Below are 19248 nucleotides of genomic sequence, written 5' to 3'. Positions count from 1 at the left end.
TGAATATGCTACAGTGCAGTAAGTTTATATTTAAAATTGGAAATACATAGGAAACCATCAACTTGTAAATTAAAATAATAATATAGTCATACATCTTCCTATAATCCAGTTTTCAGCTTTATTGTTGTTTATGTTGTTATGAATGATGTCACTGTATTGAGTGTGTTGCTCATTGTTTTGTTTTCATTTTGACACACACACGCACAGGTCTGTCGCTATATCAGTGTGGGGTCCGCTCACTGACCTCATGCTTTCCATCGCTAACTAATTCTGCATCATTTACACAAACACAACCAAGGTTTTTTTTCACTCCTGTGTTGCATTTTATTGAAGTCATCAGCTCTTGCTTGCATATATCCTTCACACCATGTGAGCCTGTAGCAAGTGCAACACATTCACACTCTCCCACTGTCACCACTTCCTCCTGATCATTTCACAAGTTTGCATCATTTTTTTGAAGAGCCGTGCAGAGCATGGCTCAAGCACCACCAGGTGCCGGAATGATTTGGAGACCAACACAAAGAAGGAATGTAAGACCAATAAACCGATGGAGAAAGATGGTCTGCTCTCAGTGCTGAACTCTGCGCAGCGATTGCACCTGGAAGGACTGGGCATGGGAACCCCACTCTCTGTAATGTTTGTACTCCCCGCCATGATGGTCACTCTCCATTACATACTGGTAGCCACGGTAACCAGGAAACTGATAGCACACCCAGCTGGAGTGGAGAAATGGAGAGAGGGAAACTCAGCAATTAGAATGATACAAATGCATAGGGTTGAACACATTTGAGAATATTTCAAGACATAAGCTAGAAATGCACTGATTTCCATCCACAGTGTGATTTCCCCCAATACTCTGGCCATATACAGTGGTACCTCGGTTTTCGAATGTCCCAGAATAACAAATCGGAGAGAAATTTCAAGATTTTTTTGCTTCGGATTTCGAACGAAAATCCAGAAGTCGAACGCCCCCGAAAAAAGCCAGAAAAAACATAACGTGCGTGGCGCTTTGTTAACGCAGGCTCTGTATGCAGACGTGTCCCGTTAGCTCCATTTACTGACTGTTTTTTCTTCATATTGAGGTGTAAAACCTTTCCTGTCTCCGCACTGGACCGTGGTAGAGTGTCACAGGGGAGGTGCTGGAGCGCTCACTCCAGGGTTTGATGTCCTGTTGTGGGCTGGAGCTGGGACAGGGATGAGGCGAGTCTCAGAAAGAGCGTGACTTGGTTTATGACTTTGTCACAGCCAAACTGCACAGAAGCGCACATTCAGAGCTGGACACGCACCGGGCACCTCTTCACTTCTGGAGAGACGTCACTCACTCGGCAACCCCTCCCACATGCAGCGGCCACACACACATAGAGGAACAGCCACCTGCAGCAGACACTCTACATTCACTCCTACAAAAGACTATTTTAAGGCTTGGAACGCATTATTGCTTTTTCCATTCATTGTAACGGGAAACATCGATTCGGATTTCGAACAATTCGCTTCTCGAACGGCCGTCTGGAACGGATTGTGGTCGAGAACCGAGGTACCACTGTACTTAGTTTATGTATTTAAAGATGTACATTTTGGCTGCTGTAATTCTCAGAGGCAATGCACATGGGAGTACAGTTTCAGAACTTGTACGCTGTAGGAAGAAGATACATCTGACAGCTGCCCTGTTAACACAAAGTGACTAATTGTTTAAGGCCTTAAGATAACAATCAGGTGCCCCACTAAAATGAAACCATCTGTTCCTCGTCTCATTGCTATTGCCTTTTATTGGAACCCATTCATTCTCTCCGGTGGAGGCAAACTTACGCGCCACTCTGAATCTGCATGGATCCAATCTCATTGTTCCCCCAGCCCATGGCTTGCAGAGACGGGTAGTCATCGGTCACTTCCCACTGCCGTCCTGTGAAGTTCTCCTTCTCAAACAGCACCATTTTGGAATCGTTGTGGTTCTGTACGAAGCAAAACATAAATAACGAAATGTTTAAAAAGTGCACTATTTATCGCAGTAAAAAGTGATTTAGAAAAGCACAAGGAAAGCTGCATATTTAACTGTGTTCTTGCATCCCATGCTCTACTGAGTGGTTTGAACCTCAGGTGAACTCATAACTAAGCACACTGTCTCCTCACACCGGTAGACAATTGTAACTACAACAACAAGGCTGACCTTGATCACATGTTCCTACACGAGGCTGTACAATTTAAGGCTCAGTCTATTGTTGTTTCACAAGGATATTGATAAAAAGGGGATAAAAGTGCTGTGTGGAGTCTGGTGCTGCAGCCAGCTCATACCAAGGTGTCAGCTTCTTCTTTATGGTGCTCAGCTTTAAGCTTGAAAACATACAGAAGTTGTTTTTAATCGCTATTAAACAGTGACTCGGATTTACTTCAAAATACATATCTGACGCAATAATAAATAGTCTTATTTGTCTGAGGGCCTTCGCGGCATGTTCTGAGTGAATCACAGTTTATTCTTAGCTCTCCCGAGCCCAGAGCCTCTGAGTCACCCTGTCAGCCTTTGAGATAAGAAAGCAGAGAGCTCGTCACAAGTGATTTAATTTTCACGCCGCGGAATTGGAGCGTCTTTCCAACTCTGGCCGCAGATGACAAGTCTGACAGAGAGTGTCGGAAGCTGTTGAGAGACTCACTGCCGAGCAGATGGGGCGGAAGGACATCATCCTCTCCACGTGGTAGGCGTTGCTGCCACTCCACGACTCCCACTGAGGATACTCTCCTCTCTCCAGCACAAACTGCTGTCCACAGAAATTGGAGTGCTCGTATCCTGTCCAGCTGTTGGCACACGCCACTGAATCAGACTTAATACACACTTAAAATGACCATTTCACTGCATGACGGTTGGCAGGACTTACGCTCCACAATCCACCTTCAAAGAGCGGACATTCTGCACGCCGCTGTCCACAACGTTCTGGCAGGCGGAGGTGAACTCATGCCACTTGCCCTGGAAGTTCTCCTGGTCGTAGATAGTGATCTAGTGAAGGAACAATGGCACTACTTTAATCTGATGCAAGGTAGATGGATAGATATTGCACACACGCGTCACTTCACCTTCCATGGTCCCAGTGGGTTGGGATTATTCAGTGCCATGCTCCAGAGGTCACTATTTACCTTCAGTATAGGAAGTCACATCAGAAAAAAATGCATGCAATATTCCACATTAAACACACAACAGTGCAGCAAGGTGTTCCCAGCAGTGTGTGCATCAATGACAGCTCAGACAGAAGACACCGTGACAGAGAGATAGAGGCCTTACCCAACGGGCCCCAGAGAATAACTGATGGTCCTGATTCACAAATACCACAATCTGACCCAGTTGTGCACACACCTTTTTATACGCGCTGCTGTTGACAACAGCTGGCGTCTGGGGGTCCGGCCAGGAGTCAGCACATTGTTGCGCCACCTTTTGTTTCGCGCTGAGCTGCCGGGATCTAGCTCTCTGGTTCTGGACGAAGGGCATCATGCCCAGCGCAGATCAGCTCAAGATCCAAGTGATTCATGAGGGGGGGAGCGGATAATGCTACGGCTCACCGTGAAAATGTCCAGACGCTGCATCAGGTAAAAGTTTCCAGCCAATGAGAAACTATTTATTTCATTTCCTGCTTGGTCCTTTCACTTTGGATGGGTGAAGTGAAAACTAGGGATGGGCCGATGAGGCTTCATGAAACAGTTTCCTTATTTTGAGAGCTCAGTAGGCGGCGCTGTTTGTTTATGAATGAGGTGAAGTTTCATTGAAATGGCCTTTTAAACCCAAAGACTTTAGAGAAGAGAGCGCCATCTAGTGGGCTCTGTAAATGAGGACACTGTTTCAGGAAGCTTCATCAGCCCATCACAAGTGAAAATGTTACCCATGTTGAGCAGGAATGAGAGCGCCCCAGGTCCTGGGCGTGTCCTGTGACAACCCAGCCAATGGTGTCCTCCACCTGAGAAGACTTTGGCAGGGGTCACACACACACATAGGTTAGTTGCACTATCATTGTGAGGACCGCTCACAGACATAACCCTTTCCCCAGCCTCTCACCCTAAACACATGGCTCACAATAACCAGCACTCATAACCCAACTGAAACCCACACATAATGCCCCAGTTATTTTAACATTTTCATTCTCAAGTTAAGGCTTAACCCTCTGCGGTCTGCACAAAAGTCCAAGGTGTCATGTGGGTCTGACAGACCCAGAAGTCACTTATTCTTAGATGACTACTGTCCATGTCTCCTGCTTCGTCTTTGTGTGAATTCCTGCCCTGGACCTTTTTATTTCCTTCGTTGCTCTATGTATTTATTTCCATTGTAAATGGGCACCGTAACTCATAAGATGGAAATATAGGTAAATAAATATCAAGTTTAACTTTATATTGAAGATTAACTACATGTATGAATAAAGATGTACAAGCACCAGGTACAATAATATAAAGCAGACAAAAAGAAGACAATAGACGTAACAAACATATTCCTTCATATAGTCAGTATCTTCATCTTATCTCACCTGCCACCATATTAACACAAGAAAATGCCATATTCATCATAATATATTGAAGTAATAAAATGAGTTGCAGTTATAAACAAATTCAGAGATATTACACGACGGTACATCAGGAGAAAGATTCAATATTCATTGTATGCATAAAATATTTTTGTGATTTGTGATATTTTGACATTTATTTTTAGAGAAATTGGACAAGTGATGCAGTATGAAATGAAAGTCTTGCCTCAGACATGGCTGCGTGTACGTGTGCCAGCGAGCATTCTGCTGAACACAGTGTTCCCTGCACAATGGCAGGGACCAACAAAACAAGCGGTCCACTCAGCAGGGCTGGTCCGAAGATAAGCTGCGTGACCTTCAACCCCAGCGCTGTTCCCAAAAACCAGTGACTCCAGGCTTTGCAGTCAGGGATTAGGTGTGAATGCATATATATACCCACCCCCCTGCAGCAGCCATCAGTTCGGTGCTTTCCAGGCGTCAAACACAGCTGTAAGTTTAACATTCAGGAATGGAATTTAAAAAGGAATTGCATGGGGTTTTAGGAAGCTTGACCAGGTATAACAAGGATCCGTGTGTCTCTTCTTAGGTTCAACCATGTCTCACTCAGGTACTAAAGGCAGCATGGGCAGCCACTCCATGGGGCTCCGAAACAAAAAGGTAGTGTCCTGGTTGTTCAACCGCACCGAGCAATGTTGCACTTAATGGAATTCTATCCAGCAGATATTCCTCTATGAGTTTGAAAACTTCCAAGGTCGCAAGATGGACCTGTTCGCAGAGTGTCCCAACCTGACTGAGAAGGGTCTCGAGAAAATCGGTTCCATCAGGGTGGAGTCTGGACCGTGAGTTTTCACGCGCTGGTTTCGTTCTGGACAAACACACTTGGGTGAATGCATGTCTTGCTTTTGAACATTTATAGCTGGGTGGGCTATGAGCAGCAGAACATGACTGGAGAGATGTTCATGCTGGAGAAGGGAGAGTACCCCCGCTGGGATACCTGGTCCAACAGCTCCAGGTGTGACAGCCTGATGTCAGTCAGGCCAGTCCAAATGGTGAGTTCTGTCTATGTTGTGGGCCGGAGGTCTGTGTGGAGAGCCTGGTTTTGGTCCCCAAAATCATTCCAAAGATTCCAAACAATTCTTAGTGACATACTTATTTACATAGCCTTGTTTATGTCAGTCTTACGCACTGATGTACGATATTTGATTCGGTGATCTCTTAAATGTGGTCTGTGTTTTGATGTAAAGGATGCCCAGGACCACAAGATCTGTCTGTTTGAGAGCCCCAACTTTGAAGGGCGCAAGATGGAAGTATGTGATGAGGACATCCCCAGTCTGTGGTCCTACGGCTTCCAGGACCGCGTGAGCAGCATCCAGGTCACAGGTGGAACGTAAGTTTCATTGGCAAAAATGATCTGAAAAGGCTAAAATATCCTGATGTTGAACCTACATTTGATGTAACAGCTGGGTGGCCTACCAGTATCCTGGATACCGTGGCTACCAGTATGTTTTGGAGGTTGGCTCTTTCAAGCACTGGGATGAGTGGGGGGCCCACAGTCCTCAAATCCAGTCGATCCGCAGGGTGAAGGACATGCAGACCCACCGCAGGGGGTGCTTTGAGTAATCCAGCTGTCTACACTTGGGAAGAAGAGCAGCAGCCCTCCTGCTGGACGCCACTGATGCGCCATGGCTGCAGGTCTCAAACACATTATTCATCACGCAGGAGGTTATTGTCAACGTAAATGAACTTGTTTTACCGCTATTTATATATATAATTCCTGTTACATTGAAGTGCTTACCCGCTTACTACATGTAAAGATCCCAAGCAGATGTATCAGAGCACACCGCCGCTGCAGTAAGCTCACCAAGCAGAGGGAGGCGCTGTTGTATCGCTTGACTTCAGCAGCGTTTGAACCACCTGCGGTTCTGAACATCTTCTAACTGGCTTGTTTCAGTTCTTTGGTGTGGCAGTTCACACTTTCTCAGGGATGTTGACATCTGGAAAGCATCTTTCCATTCGAAGTAAAATACTGCCAACTCAAATAAATCCACTTTTCCACTGTGGCGGTGTCCTTTCTTCACTTGACAGTAAATACACTGGCGTCATTCTTCCAGCAGCAGCTGTGATGGGGATTTATACCAGTGCTGAAATGCTCCTTTATTATTATTAGGAATAAGAATAAGAATAAGAATAAGAATAATAACAAGAATAAGAATAAGAATAAGAATAATAACAAGAATAAGAATAAGAATAAGAATAAGAATAAGAATAATAACAAGAATAAGAATAAGAATAATAACAAGAATAAGAATAAGAATAATAACAAGAATAAGAACAAGAATAAGAATAAGAATAAGAACAAGAATAAGAATAAGAATAAGAATAAGAATAATAGTAGCATTTCACATTGGGTTAAGACAAAAATATACACGTATGAATCGACTCTATTATTTGACATGAGGTTAGCTGAGGACTCTGGTTGTTTTTGCGTGACTGTTGGTAAACAACATGGCTGTAAGCAGGTCGACCAATGGAGGGGTCCAGATTCGAGAGGGCCCCCAGATTGTTTCCGGCGCGAGCGAGTGGACAGCAGCGGGGACAGGCGCGCGCTGGCGTGTCAGCAGACGACGACGAGGCGCGCAGACTCCGCCGGAAAAAAAAAGCCGCAGGATTTGGATTAAACAGCCTGCGAGAGCCGATGAGCCTCGAACAAGGAAGGGAGGGAGCTCAGGGCTGATTTGTATCTTTTCCCCAGCCGATGAGGGGAGGAGGCGCGAGAATGAGTCGTTCTTGTAGCGAGTATTAACCGGCTTCGACGCAAACAAATCGGCTCCTGCGGCGGCGACGACGACGACGCCGAGAGAGAGAGAGCTCCAGCTCCAGCAACACAACCCGGGCACCACTTGCTGTCACCTCCGGCCGCACAACACACCGCCTTGTCGGAGATGAAAGTGCAGCAAAGCTGCAACTCGTCAGACATGGGCATCCCGGTCAGAACCGAAGACGAATTGCGCAGAAATACCACAATATCTCCCGAGGATGTGCTCGGGCTGCAGAAGATCACCAAGAGTAAGTGACCCGCTCTTGATCAGACGATTCGGGATGGTTACACTGAGCGCAATGTCTCCGTGCTGGCGGATTATCGCGGCGGTGATACAGCCTAATCCGCGCGCCTGGGTCCGCCGATACCATGGACAGCGACAGTCCTGAACCGAGGGACACAGCGGGTCACACAGCCGTGTGTGCGCATGGTGTGGGACATGTTCAACCAGAGTTCCTTCCATCGTCACCTGGAGATACTTGAAGCACAAGCACTTTAAGCTGTGAGGTAACAGGTGGACCACCGATGGTAACCATCTTCAGAGGCACTGAATCGTAAATCCTGTTTTGTTAGAGCTGTTCAGTAAATAATCGCCATCACCACATATAAATGTTGGTCTTTACACAGCAATATAGCTTTCGCTTTAGCTTTGAACAGCATTCGCAGTCAGCTGAATTTAGCATTGTATATACAGTAATATTTTCATAATTATATGACCTGACTGGGCTATTCATTCGTTGGTATATGGTCTTCAATAACAGATCGTCCATGTGAATAACACTGGCTGCTTCGAAGCAATACTTCACAATTTCTTCAGCCAAATTTGTTGTGCTAAACCGGGCATAAATACATAGAATAGAATGTCGAAGTACAGCAAAAAGAGAGAGACGATATTGTCATGAAAACAAAGAAGTGAAACTGGAAAACCTGCCTTTATTGACTCAAACAAAATGGAAACGTTCGCCCAGATATGATTCCTAAATCAACACGGATGGTGCTGTAATCTCTGACTCCACTGACATGTAATCTGGATTATGTCAGGAGGTCTGTCACATACCACCCTGCAGTGATGCACCTCAGGTAATTAAAGCCCCTCCTCTCTAAGAAACTGGTTGTGTGCTGCATTCATAGGTCAAGTACAGAGTCATAAATATCACCTGTTTTTACTGGAGACACAGTTTCCATGAGCTCAGGGGAAACAACCTGGCAGTTCGAGAAGCATTCAGCTCTTGCTTGCTTTCCCAGTTGTGATTTTGGGTTGGAAAAGACAATATTTTGGGGCCTGTAATAGCGTTCCAGGACTCATAAGCTGTGTCACATTGTCACGATAGGAAAGGAGTTTTAAAGGAATCCTGAAGATAGGACCTTATCGGTTGGTTGTTTGCATGAAGAATGATTTAGGCAGTTGTAAAATGCTCCATAAGTAGCAAGTCGAGTGTGAAAAATGGATGAAAAAGACACGAGGCAATGAAATAGCTGGGCTTTTTTTAAAATCCTCCAAGCTAAAGTAGGCTGCGGGGACTTTTGTTGGAGTGCAACATTAATGTAGCTGCAAACATTTGAACCTATCTGTTGGAGAATGTTTCATACTGCAGTGCTATGAACTGAGATATTAGAGTGAGAGCAATGCAGATGCACTCCAGGTCATGGTGGAACACCAACCTTCATGGCTCTTTTAGGCTTGAAAACATGGAGAAGATGGGTAGTAATGGCTGTAGGATTCACTAAAAGTGTCCTAGAGGACTAGTTAGAGGGTGCCGTCACCAGGTTTATGCATGTCTCGCTGCAGGAGAAAGTGGACTGAAGCCTGTTTTTTTACATATTAAATAAGTTACTTTAAGGGTGTTTCATTTGTTCATGGTTAACTTTACTTTCAGTCCTTGACTTATCAAGTTCTTTGCCATCTATAGTATTTATTTCAGACTTTTAATTGCCCTCCGTGGCTTCAGCGTGTGATGATGCAGATCTCTTTAGAAGGAAAGCAGGGCCTAACAAGGTCGAGTGATGCGTGCATTCTCTCTGAAGTCGCGATGACAGACTTCCACATGTGCCATTGTGTTTCATGTCTGAGGATAAACAGACTTTCATCTGAAGGTTTCAACTGAAGATATTTCCGCCACAAAAGACGGACCTTGTCTTTTTATATCCGCCGGGTGATTGACGCGGAGTCATCTGGCTTCATTTACTCTAATGGCTGATCAATTATTTGGCCTTATTAAGTCAGGCGCAGCGAGCCTGGCTTTATCTGTGCGGGACTGGATTCCCACTCCATGATCTCGGCCAACACAATGGATGCTAATTTAATTAAAATTGATTAGTCGGGTCTTAATCTGCCGCGAACATCTGTCACAAGGTTAGTCTTTGGCCGCGCTCTGACATGGAGCATGACTGTGTGTCTACATGTGTCAGCAGCGCGAGCAGCAGCTGTAACTCGCAGGGGAACTTTAGAATTCAATCTTTTATTTTGTCGGTCTTCACCGACGACTTGTAGCCCAGTGACTTGAGGTGAGAGGCTGGAGACATGTAGAGCAGAGGTGGGCGGTTACATTTCCTAAAGGGCCACATGTTGTTGTGAGGGGCCGTCATGTCTAAAGAAAGGCGGCGGTGACTATGAAACATGACGGAAAAAAAATCAAATGAACCATAAAAGGCTCAGTGGAAGCAAGGACATTATGAAGTATATATGTGGCCTGAAACCTATAAAGAATAATTTTACACTCATTTTATTTGAATAGCAATCATGATAAAACTATCGAAGATGAAAAGGCAATTTATTAAAAAATACATTTAGAATTTTCTTTCAATGAATTTTGAGGAAAATACTAAAATGACAAACAAAAAGAAAAAACAAAAATTACTGGCTAAAACAGAAACAGGATTAAAGAATGACAGGACAATGACGACTTACAAGTTGTATAGTTTTGGTCTGACCACGCAAGGGCCGCAAAAACACCGGCTAGGGGCCACATACGGCACCCGGGCCGCACTTTCTCCAAGTCGGACATAGAGAGACATCCACTCACACAGACACCGCAACCTGCAAGCAATTTAGTGCCATCAATAAACCTCTATATGTTTTGGGACTGTGGGAGGAAACCAGAGTGCCAGTGAGTTGCCTCAGGTCTGAATTGTTGTGATGAGTAAAACATGTTAAAGCTTCTTTACCGGTAAAAAGATGCAGTCTAGTCTGGAGAGGTTGAAAAAAGAAGCATAAATTCAAACAAAAAATTGACGTAATGTTTGTGCTGGAGAAGTTTCACTTTCTTCACGGCGATGTCGTCTGGAGACAGATAAGAGAAAAGCTCCTCATCTGCATTCAGCTGCTCGCCGTAAAACCTTCCCCTGAACCTCTCACTTTGCCAGTTTGCCCAAAGGTGCCGTTGAGAGGCATGAAACAACCTGTCGTACACAGGTGAATGTCAGGGTGGAACGCGAATGTCACCCGCTGCCTTTGGCGAGCACTTATTTGATCACATGACTGCTCATTGTGTGCTGGGAGTCAGAAGGTGTTCCTCATATTCAGATGCTACTTTTGGACTGAAATGACAGCAGGATGTTGATTTGTTTTCATGATGTTTCATGCTTGTTTAGAAGTGGTTGAACCTTAAAATTGTGATGTTACTAATATTTATTATTGTGGATTTATGAGCGTGTCCCTGGACCTGTGTAGCTGGGACAAACTCCAAACCACATGCACCTACTAGATACAGGAAGAGGACTTTCTCACCAGACCATGGAGCAAAGAACAAGCTAGTTTTTTATTTCATCTCGCAGCCACTGGTAATCCCAGACTGTGGAGTAAAACGGAAAGAGTATGGCATGTAAAGTCAATCCCGAGGGCGGTAGCTCCAGGCTAATCTCCAGGATTAGGAGCTAAAAGTGGCAGTTGGCCTGCGTCTAATGATGCTACTTTGGTGTCGCACACAGAGTTTGAGCTGGTGAAGCGAGTTTGGCTCTGAAAGTGCATTTAACTTTCCCCCTTTTGCGGTGACCTGCTGGTCACTGCAGTGCACTGTTGCACACAGACAGACGTCTGAAGTCACGTCACTAGAGACTTGCCTCAGCTCCCAGCAGCGGCGGCAGGAATGCTTCATTTGCCTGATTCCAAAGCCCAGATTCTTGACTCTGATTTGTTCCTGCGCCGTGTTGTTGTGCAGCAGTCAGGTGGATGAAGGAGAGGGAAGCAACAAGCCAATCGGGCCCACCAAACAGATGAAGGGTTGCTAGGTGACGCTGCTCAAGGAAATTAAGTGGAGCTCTTTATGTGCGTGTGTCTGAAGCTTCTGCATGAGCAAAGAGAGACAGAGATGTTGGCCCCATCGTATAGAGTAGATGAACAATGTGTCTACTAGCTTATATAGAAGCATGGTACAGCTGCAGCTTTAAGGAGTAGCATCCGTCCATCTATCCATCCATCCTTACTTCCTATTTTACCCTCAAAACCTCAGCTAGCCAAAACACTGAAAAGAGACTTAGTCTCCCCAACATGTCCCAAGTCATCCCTGTATCTGACTCCTTCTCTAAGACCGAGTCCAGACACCCTTGTTTCCACTCTATTTGTTTGGTCACGACCTTATTCATGAACGAAGATTAAGTAGTAGATCAGGAGCTTCTTCACCTGGCACGCCTCCTCTGATCCTCCGAGCATCAAATATAGATTTCCTTTATAAAATGTATTGATTACATTTTAGTAATACTTTGCTTGGTTAAAGCAACGGGTCAAAGGATTCTTTGATATGAATGAACAGAAGATCAGTTCCTGTAGTTTGACAGGTTTGGGGATCAAAAAAAAAAATGTGAGTCTACTTGAGAGACATGGAGAGGAACTCAGTCACCTACCTGAGACTCAGTGTTGAGCATCGCTTCTCAGCATAAAAGGAAACTTGAGGAAGGAAACTACAATGGCGTGTATCTTACTGCGTTGCTTAAGACACTTGTTTACGTCACGGCACGGCTACCAAAGCACATTTGTCACTCTGCGAATGTCAATGAAGCTTTGAAGTGAGACGTCACATTAGCCGTTCACTCTGTTAGCTCTGCGGTGCAGACAGTCTTTGGCCTGGTGGCAGCTGCGACAAGGATCCCTCCCTCCCTCCCTCCATGGTTCTGTGGTGAAAATGTGTGGTCAAGTTAGAGGCGCATCAGCTTTAAAAACAGCTGGAAGTTGCACATTTGCCCAGCGTCTTCGCTGCAAGTGAGTGAGGGAAGAGGAGCACTACTGCGAGTGACAGACGAGTCAGAATAGATTTATAGTGTACAGAAAGAATGTGACCGAATCCATGTCATCGCCTCACGTCGGTAGATCATGTTCATGATATAAAGGCATCATATCACCCACCTATATCTCCAGACAAATGGATCATTGGATCATTTCCCACTTCACTTTTTAGTTGACAAAACAAATGAGTAAAAGTTTTTGTTTTCTTAGGATCTGACTTGTGTCTCTCCTGCTGTCAATAGAGGAGAAAAATAGGATTTTTAATTTCTCCTGCTCCACAAGGCAGAGGGGTCGGGCACCATCCGTCTCGACTGCAGAGAGTCCGATATGAGTGTTCTGCGCTCTCGCTAACACGTCCTGACTCTCACAGGGAAAGTGACTCGGCTATGTGCTGCTGCACTGAGTCGAGTGAAAGTGACTTTCCCTGCAGTGTTATCTGATGGAAACTTGTGCCTTTGTAACAGACTAAAACTCCCTCTGTATCTTCCATTTTCACGCAAAAGAAAGGAGCAGAAGTTCCTTACAACCGGATATTAAAGTCCCAAAACAAAAGTTCGACTTTGAAACAATAAGCAACCGCTGACTCACAGGATGTGAGCAGCATTGATATGGCGGAGTTCAATTCCCCACAATCTACAGGACCTAGCGCTTGATCACCAGATGTGAAGCTTGAAAGTTTTTTCTACTCTCTCTGGTCACAGAGCTACTTGTAACATTTTACAACAGCGGCTTCAGAGGCTGCAAAGGCCCCAAGCCTGACCTTGTACCTGCTCCAAGTCATGGATCATGGCAGGTTTCACTTCAATCCCGGAGGATAGTCTTTGACGTTTGGCTGTTCTTCTGATGTCATCAGTCCGGAGATAGAGGTGGGCAACATGATGACATGAAATCATGACAATGAGAAGGTGTTGAGGAGCAACCAAGGTGAGGAGATCTCATGGATTGGCTGCCATTCTTTCTCTCCACTCTACTGTAGAGCTCCAGTGTGTTGATGCGCTGATCTGTCCCTCAGTCAAAGCAGCGCTGCTGTGGTGCGCGGCGCTCCTCTTCCCACACACTCACAGCCAAGAAGCTTCTCACATGCGCAACTTCCAGCTGTTTTTAAAGCTGATGTGCCTCTAACTTGACCACACACTTTCACCACAGAACCATGGAGGGAGGGAGGGAGGGATCCTTGTCGGAGCCGCCACCAGGCCAAAGACTGTCTGCACCGCAGAGCTAACAGAGCTAACGGCTAATGTGACATCTCACTTCAATACTTTATTGATACTCATGGTCAAAGTTTGCTTTGTGGTTTAAAAGTTGGCAAAAAACTAAATGCACAACAAAATAAACGTGCTCCAAAATGTGAAGAGAGAAAGAATCATTGTTTTTATGAAGTTCAGGCAAAGAATTCTAAGGATTTGTCTGGAAACTCAAAACTACAATAAAATTATGCAAAAGAGAAGCAATAAAATCACAACAGTTATTTAAAGGAAGTAAATAAATGAATAAATCATGATATATTTGATATATTTTGCCATTTTCACGCCTCTTTCTGGACACATTTGAAACAAATCCATTTTCTGCATTTGTTTCTGCAACTAGCCTGGCAAAATAACAAGTGAGTGTCAGTAGCTACAGTTTTTCACAAATGGATAGGGATTTTCTATAGGACTTTAAGCACAAGTGAACTTCGGCCCAGGTTCCTGTGGTGGTGAGCCTGGCATTTTTTCAATGAACTCAGGGTGGTGTGGCTTAAAAAAGGTTGAAAAACACTGCAATAGACAATATTTTGACTCACAATGATAAATCTACTTATCATTTATTCTGCCTGACCCTCCACATACACTTACTCATCGACATGTGTTTTATAAAATACAACACCCTTTGCACCTTGAAACAGCTTGTGGTCACTGGAGCTGTGATGTTTGCTCTATTGCATCACGGCGGGGAAAAAAAACAGACCTGAAATAGTCCCGTTTCACAATACAGCCAGATTTAGCCGCGTGCGAGCCGCAAGCCTCACTTCTTTAAGACACAATCTATAAATATCTGCAGGCAGGTGGCTAAAGCCTCTGATGGCCATCTGCTCCCTGACCCGCCCAAATAGCTCCATCACAAACACTTGGATTATCCAGGCAGCAGAATAATCACTCATATTGGGAGGTGGCAGCTGTGATCTGGGTCGTGAGCCGGGTGCGAGAGCCTGTCGGTTCCTCTCAGTTTTCAGGTTCAAGCTGTTCATTTCCTAACACGTACCTGAGGTGGATCAATCTCACGTTCCACCATCCCAAATACCAAAGTTATGAGAGGTGAAAGGCTTTTATTTATGGTCCACCTTGGAGATCTACCGGCAGATTCCAAGCTCCCAATCCTGTGTGATCGATACAGCCTGTCTGAAAGTACAGTTGGCTCAGTAGTGCTGGGCCGATGAGGCTTCATGAAACAGGGTCCTTATTTTTAGACCTGAAGTTGAAGTTGATCTGAAGTTTCATTGATATGGTCGTTCAAATCCAAAGATTGTAGAGCAGAGAGCGCCGTCTAGTGGGCGCTGAAAATGAGGACACTGTTTCATGAAGCCTCTCCAGCCCATCACTATTATCAACACGTCGTCCAAGCAAACATATCAAACGGTTTCTTGATATTTGAGCACTAAGCACTTAGTCATGTTATTTCTCTGATGGATATCTAGATGTGAAGATGTTGTACGCATCCACCTCGATTATTAGGGAATGAAAAAAATAGATATTTATTTTATTATTTTTAGATCTTCCTTCAATTCATATGTTAAGGATTAATAAGGCTTCATGAGACTGTGTCCTTGTTTCTGGAGCTCAGTAGGTGGCGCTGTTGGTTCAGAAATGAGATGAAGTTTCAGTGAAATGGTGGTTCAAATCCAATGACTTTAGAGCAGAGAGCGCCATCTAGTGGGCTCAGAAAATGAAGACACTGTTTCATGAAGCCTCACCAGCCCATCACTACCAAACAGTATCACAATAATGCAGTTTGAGAATGAACCTTAAATCTCCAGAGTCTCATAATATGAAAACATTATTTTAGTAATTCTCGTGAGGAAAATCTGATAGAGCACACAGAGTTGCAGTATATATTTTTCTTCCACATGCTCTGGTTGACAGTGCTAGTGATTTCATGTCAGGCGTTTGACCCGGGAGAAAACTGATGAAGGCCCATAAATGGCCCAGGCAGAATAAGACGTTGATCAATCACTATGAATATCTTATTTCTTCAACACCAAACCCATCTTTAATATGCAAACACAGCATCTCAGCATGCTTCTTGTTTTCTTCACATATACATTCATGCATATCTGCCCTGTCTCGTCCTGGATTGTGGCTCCAGTCTGACCCAAATAAATAAAATTCCACTGTAAAATAGATGTGTAATTGACTAGGGGATGCAATATGTAATGTTAAATTCTCTTCTACTGCTAGATAACGTTTTGTTCTATAATCACATCCATTTATAACAATAAAATGTACCTAGATTTTTGTGTATTTAATCTTCAACAACCACACAAAGATACTCTCACCCAACAGAGACTGACAACAAACTCAGCCTTGCATGTTGTGTGCGTCTATGTGTGTGGGTGTACCTGACACATCCTTGGAAACACACCCACTTGTGAGGACATTTTGCTTGGTGGGGACATTTCTGCTGGTCCCCACAAGGTTTAGCCTCAGTATGAGGTTTGAAATTTCACCATAGCTGGGTCATTACACTTGGATTTCAGTGTGGTCCAGGGTCCTGGTTAAGGTCAGCCATTTGTTTATCGATGGTTAGGTTTGGGGTGAGAGGCTGAGGAAAGCATGAAAGTCAATGAAATGTCCCCAGAAAGATGCCGGTGTGTGTGTGTGTGTGTGTGTGTGTGTGTGTGTGTGTGTACGTGTGTGAATATGTCTGTGAAACACTTCCTTCCCAATGGTGCAGGATTAGACCTAAGAGGCTTATTGTGTTCAGAATCACATGGAAGGACCAACTGGGAAACACTCGCTCGCTGACTGTGCTGTGTGGTTGCTAACAATCCGTCTGATGATTGTTCATATTGAACTGATGCATCTCAAGCTGTGTTTTGTTTTGTTGCCACACAAATGAAAGTGAGAAACGACGCTTTGTTTTCCTCATTCCAGATTACCTGTGCTCACCAGAAGAAAATGTCCACATGATCGACTTCACCAGGTTCAAGATTCGTGACATGGAAACTGGGACGGTTTTGTTTGAAATCACCAAACCTCCAGCACCAGGTAGCCGGGGCTGAACTGGGAGGGAAGAGAATGAACTGAAATAAATATGTCATTCTATGAAACAGAGGTGCCGTTTCCACTGGACAGTTTGTGAGACATATTATCTGAAAAACAATTTCCCACCCACAAGCATCAGTCCCTTATCCTCACATTTTATTTTATTTTATTTTATTTTATTTTATTTTATTTTATTTTATTTTATTTTATTTTATTTTATTTACTAGCCTCTTACAAGCAAGCTGTTTGTGAATAATGCATGAATGAACTTTCATTGTTCATCTTTAAAAAAGTAAGCTTGACATTATAGGTTTGTTTTTTATTGTTTTCATGTAAACAACCACGACACAGTATTCCCTATGCCTATTCCCTGAACACCTACATCAAGGCACATGGCGTGGGAAATGGCCCGCATGACACCATGGTTCCTGCCAGGGATGGAGTGATGTCATATCCTGTCAGTGGTGTCACTTAAAGGAACAGTGCTTTTGTCATAGTGAAAACACGCAAGGTGTGGTGGAAGGTCTTATGTTATAATTATTATTATTGTAATGTTGTTTATTGCAAAACAACAACAAGATAACAGGATATATTTTTCAATTTTTATTTAAATTTGTATTGGTTGGTCAAGTGCTAATTTTATGTGCGACCCTTGGTACGAAACAGCTGAAAACTGTACAGCTTACATTGACAAAGACATTGAGACAGGATTATGCTATTCACAAGACTTCCATTTTTTCAGTTTCCTGAATACGTTTGGACACATTTTTACACATTGAGAGCTCATGAAATGGATCTGACAGCCACAAGTTTCATAGACTGACCAATAAAGTAGTGATCTAAAGTGTCGTAGAAGTATATGCACTTACACACGCTGTAGTGGTGGTATACATCCCCAGTTGACCAGTCCAACCATGATAATAGTAGCATCATGTCCAATGCTTCACTCACGTTTCTTGATTTTAAATATGTGTTTTGTTGTTCTAAATGGCTTTGATTTGTGTTTGTTAACTTTCAGCAGGAGGGAGAAAAAACTGTGACCCGAACGCCGGTCGCTTCGTGAGGTACCAGTTCACCCCAGCCTTCCTGCAGCTGCGGCAGGTCGGAGCCACGTAAGTCGTGTTTGCAGTCATGTCGTCGCAGATGGAGTCGGGCAGTGAGGGTGATGCGGTCGGGTCTGTTCCGGCCGGCTGCTCTGACAGAAGTCACATCCGGGATGTGGGAGTGTGCGTGGGCTCTAGTTTGGGACGACAGACTGCAGGAGCGGGAACATGCAGACCAGTGCATGCTCCGACTCATGCTCACGTTCATGCTTCCATCATTTGTTTTCCACCTTTGTTGTGAGGTGGCCCTACCTCTCCTCTAACAAGGGCTTCCTGTGTTTCCCTCTCAGGGTGGAGTTCACGGTCGGCGACACGCCGATCAACAACTTTCGAATGATCGAGCGGCACTACTTCCGCGACCAGCTGTTGAAGAGCTTCGACTTTGAGTTTGGCTTCTGCATGCCCAGCAGCAAGAACACATGCGAGCACATCTACGAGTTCCCGGCCCTCTCCGAGGACATCAGTGAGCAGCAGGCCGAAGCGCTCAGATCACACTGAGCCGGACCCTGTCACTTGTCTTTGTCTCTCTCTCTCGTAGTGCGCGAGATGATCCTGCACCCTTACGAGACCCAGTCTGACAGCTTCTACTTTGTGGACAACAAGCTAGTGATGCACAACAAGGCGGACTACTCCTACAGCGGGGGCCCGTAGAAGGATCTGCTCCACTTATGACTGATGGACTGATGGACAACCGTGTCTCTTTCTTCCGTCATTTCTCCCCTCACAGTCAGTGCAGGAACATCGACTTCGACCAGTTTTGGTGTGTGTGTGCGTGTGAGTGTGTGGGTAGAGCGCACATGCGGCGTCTGTGTATGTGGGTGTTTCCGTTAGCTGGGCATCGATCCATTTACTCTGTGTGTGTTACACCACATTCCATAGTACTAGGAGCCAGAGGAGAAAGCAAGTAATAACTAAATCATTCAGGTGTATATTTATATAGTTTCTATAGAGTCATTTCTTACTCTTGTGATATTTTAGTAGCACGCCCGCCATCTTCATCCCGGAGATGTGAAGCCAGTGAGTGTCGTCGTCTCAATGTTTTTCATGATAGTGAGGAGAGTATTTTTTAAAGAGCTAGTGTTTTCGACAAGAGCAGAGCTGGCGTCAGGCACCCATTTTGATATGTAGTGCTGAATACTGTGTGTACTTTATTGATGGGGGATGTTGTCGGCGTTGGAGGGAAAGAAGATGTAAAGTTGAAATTCCATCTCTGCAATAAACATGGGATCTTTTTTGGAATCTGGATGTGTTTTTTTCAAACAATTGGCTGCCATTCTTCCTCTCCACTCTACTGTAGAGCTCCAGTGTGTTGATGCGCTGATCTGTCCCTCAGTCAAAGCAGCGCTGCTGTGGTGCGCGGCGCTCCTCTTCTCAC

The 19248-nt window shown here is 44.6% G+C and overlaps 3 protein-coding genes across 5 annotated transcripts; 2 read left to right on the top strand and 1 right to left on the bottom strand.

The window, feature by feature from the left end:
* Positions 1–244: 244 nt before the first annotated feature.
* cryba1a (crystallin, beta A1a) lies at positions 245–3310 on the bottom strand. Its single transcript, XM_053872296.1, has 6 exons — positions 3269–3310; positions 3064–3123; positions 2868–2986; positions 2646–2787; positions 1807–1949; positions 245–716 (listed from the first exon to the last, which is right to left on the bottom strand). The coding sequence occupies exons 2-6, from the start codon at positions 3100–3102 to the stop codon at positions 569–571; spliced, it is 591 nt and encodes a 196-aa protein (XP_053728271.1). The 5' UTR covers positions 3103–3123; positions 3269–3310; the 3' UTR covers positions 245–568.
* Positions 3311–4869: 1559 nt separating this feature from the next.
* Positions 4870–6551, top strand: crybb1l3 (crystallin, beta B1, like 3). Of its 2 annotated transcripts, none has more exons than XM_053872292.1 (6): positions 4870–4982; positions 5080–5150; positions 5214–5332; positions 5410–5542; positions 5738–5880; positions 5954–6551. In XM_053872292.1, the coding sequence occupies exons 2-6, from the start codon at positions 5088–5090 to the stop codon at positions 6111–6113; spliced, it is 618 nt and encodes a 205-aa protein (XP_053728267.1). In that variant the 5' UTR covers positions 4870–4982; positions 5080–5087; the 3' UTR covers positions 6114–6551. The 2 variants fall into 2 exon arrangements, with proteins under 2 accessions (XP_053728267.1, XP_053728266.1); XM_053872291.1 differs by having other exon boundaries at positions 5211–5332.
* Positions 6552–7119: 568 nt separating this feature from the next.
* unc119a (unc-119 homolog a (C. elegans)) lies at positions 7120–19129 on the top strand. 2 transcript variants are annotated; one of them, XM_053872294.1, is made up of 5 exons: positions 7120–7559; positions 16660–16773; positions 17792–17882; positions 18164–18336; positions 18412–19129. In XM_053872294.1, exons 1-5 carry the CDS (start codon positions 7436–7438, stop codon positions 18522–18524), a joined length of 615 nt encoding a protein of 204 aa, XP_053728269.1. In that variant the 5' UTR covers positions 7120–7435; the 3' UTR covers positions 18525–19129. The 2 variants fall into 2 exon arrangements, with proteins under 2 accessions (XP_053728269.1, XP_053728268.1); XM_053872293.1 differs by having other exon boundaries at positions 7124–7559; positions 17789–17882.
* The last annotated feature ends 119 nt before the right edge of the window (positions 19130–19248 follow it).

The sequence above is a fragment of the Synchiropus splendidus genome, chromosome 8, assembly GCF_027744825.2.
Source record: "Synchiropus splendidus isolate RoL2022-P1 chromosome 8, RoL_Sspl_1.0, whole genome shotgun sequence".
Taxonomy (NCBI): domain Eukaryota; kingdom Metazoa; phylum Chordata; class Actinopteri; order Syngnathiformes; family Callionymidae; genus Synchiropus; species Synchiropus splendidus.
Note: the sequence above shows the minus strand (reverse complement) of the source record. Positions and strands in the feature narration are given on the sequence as shown.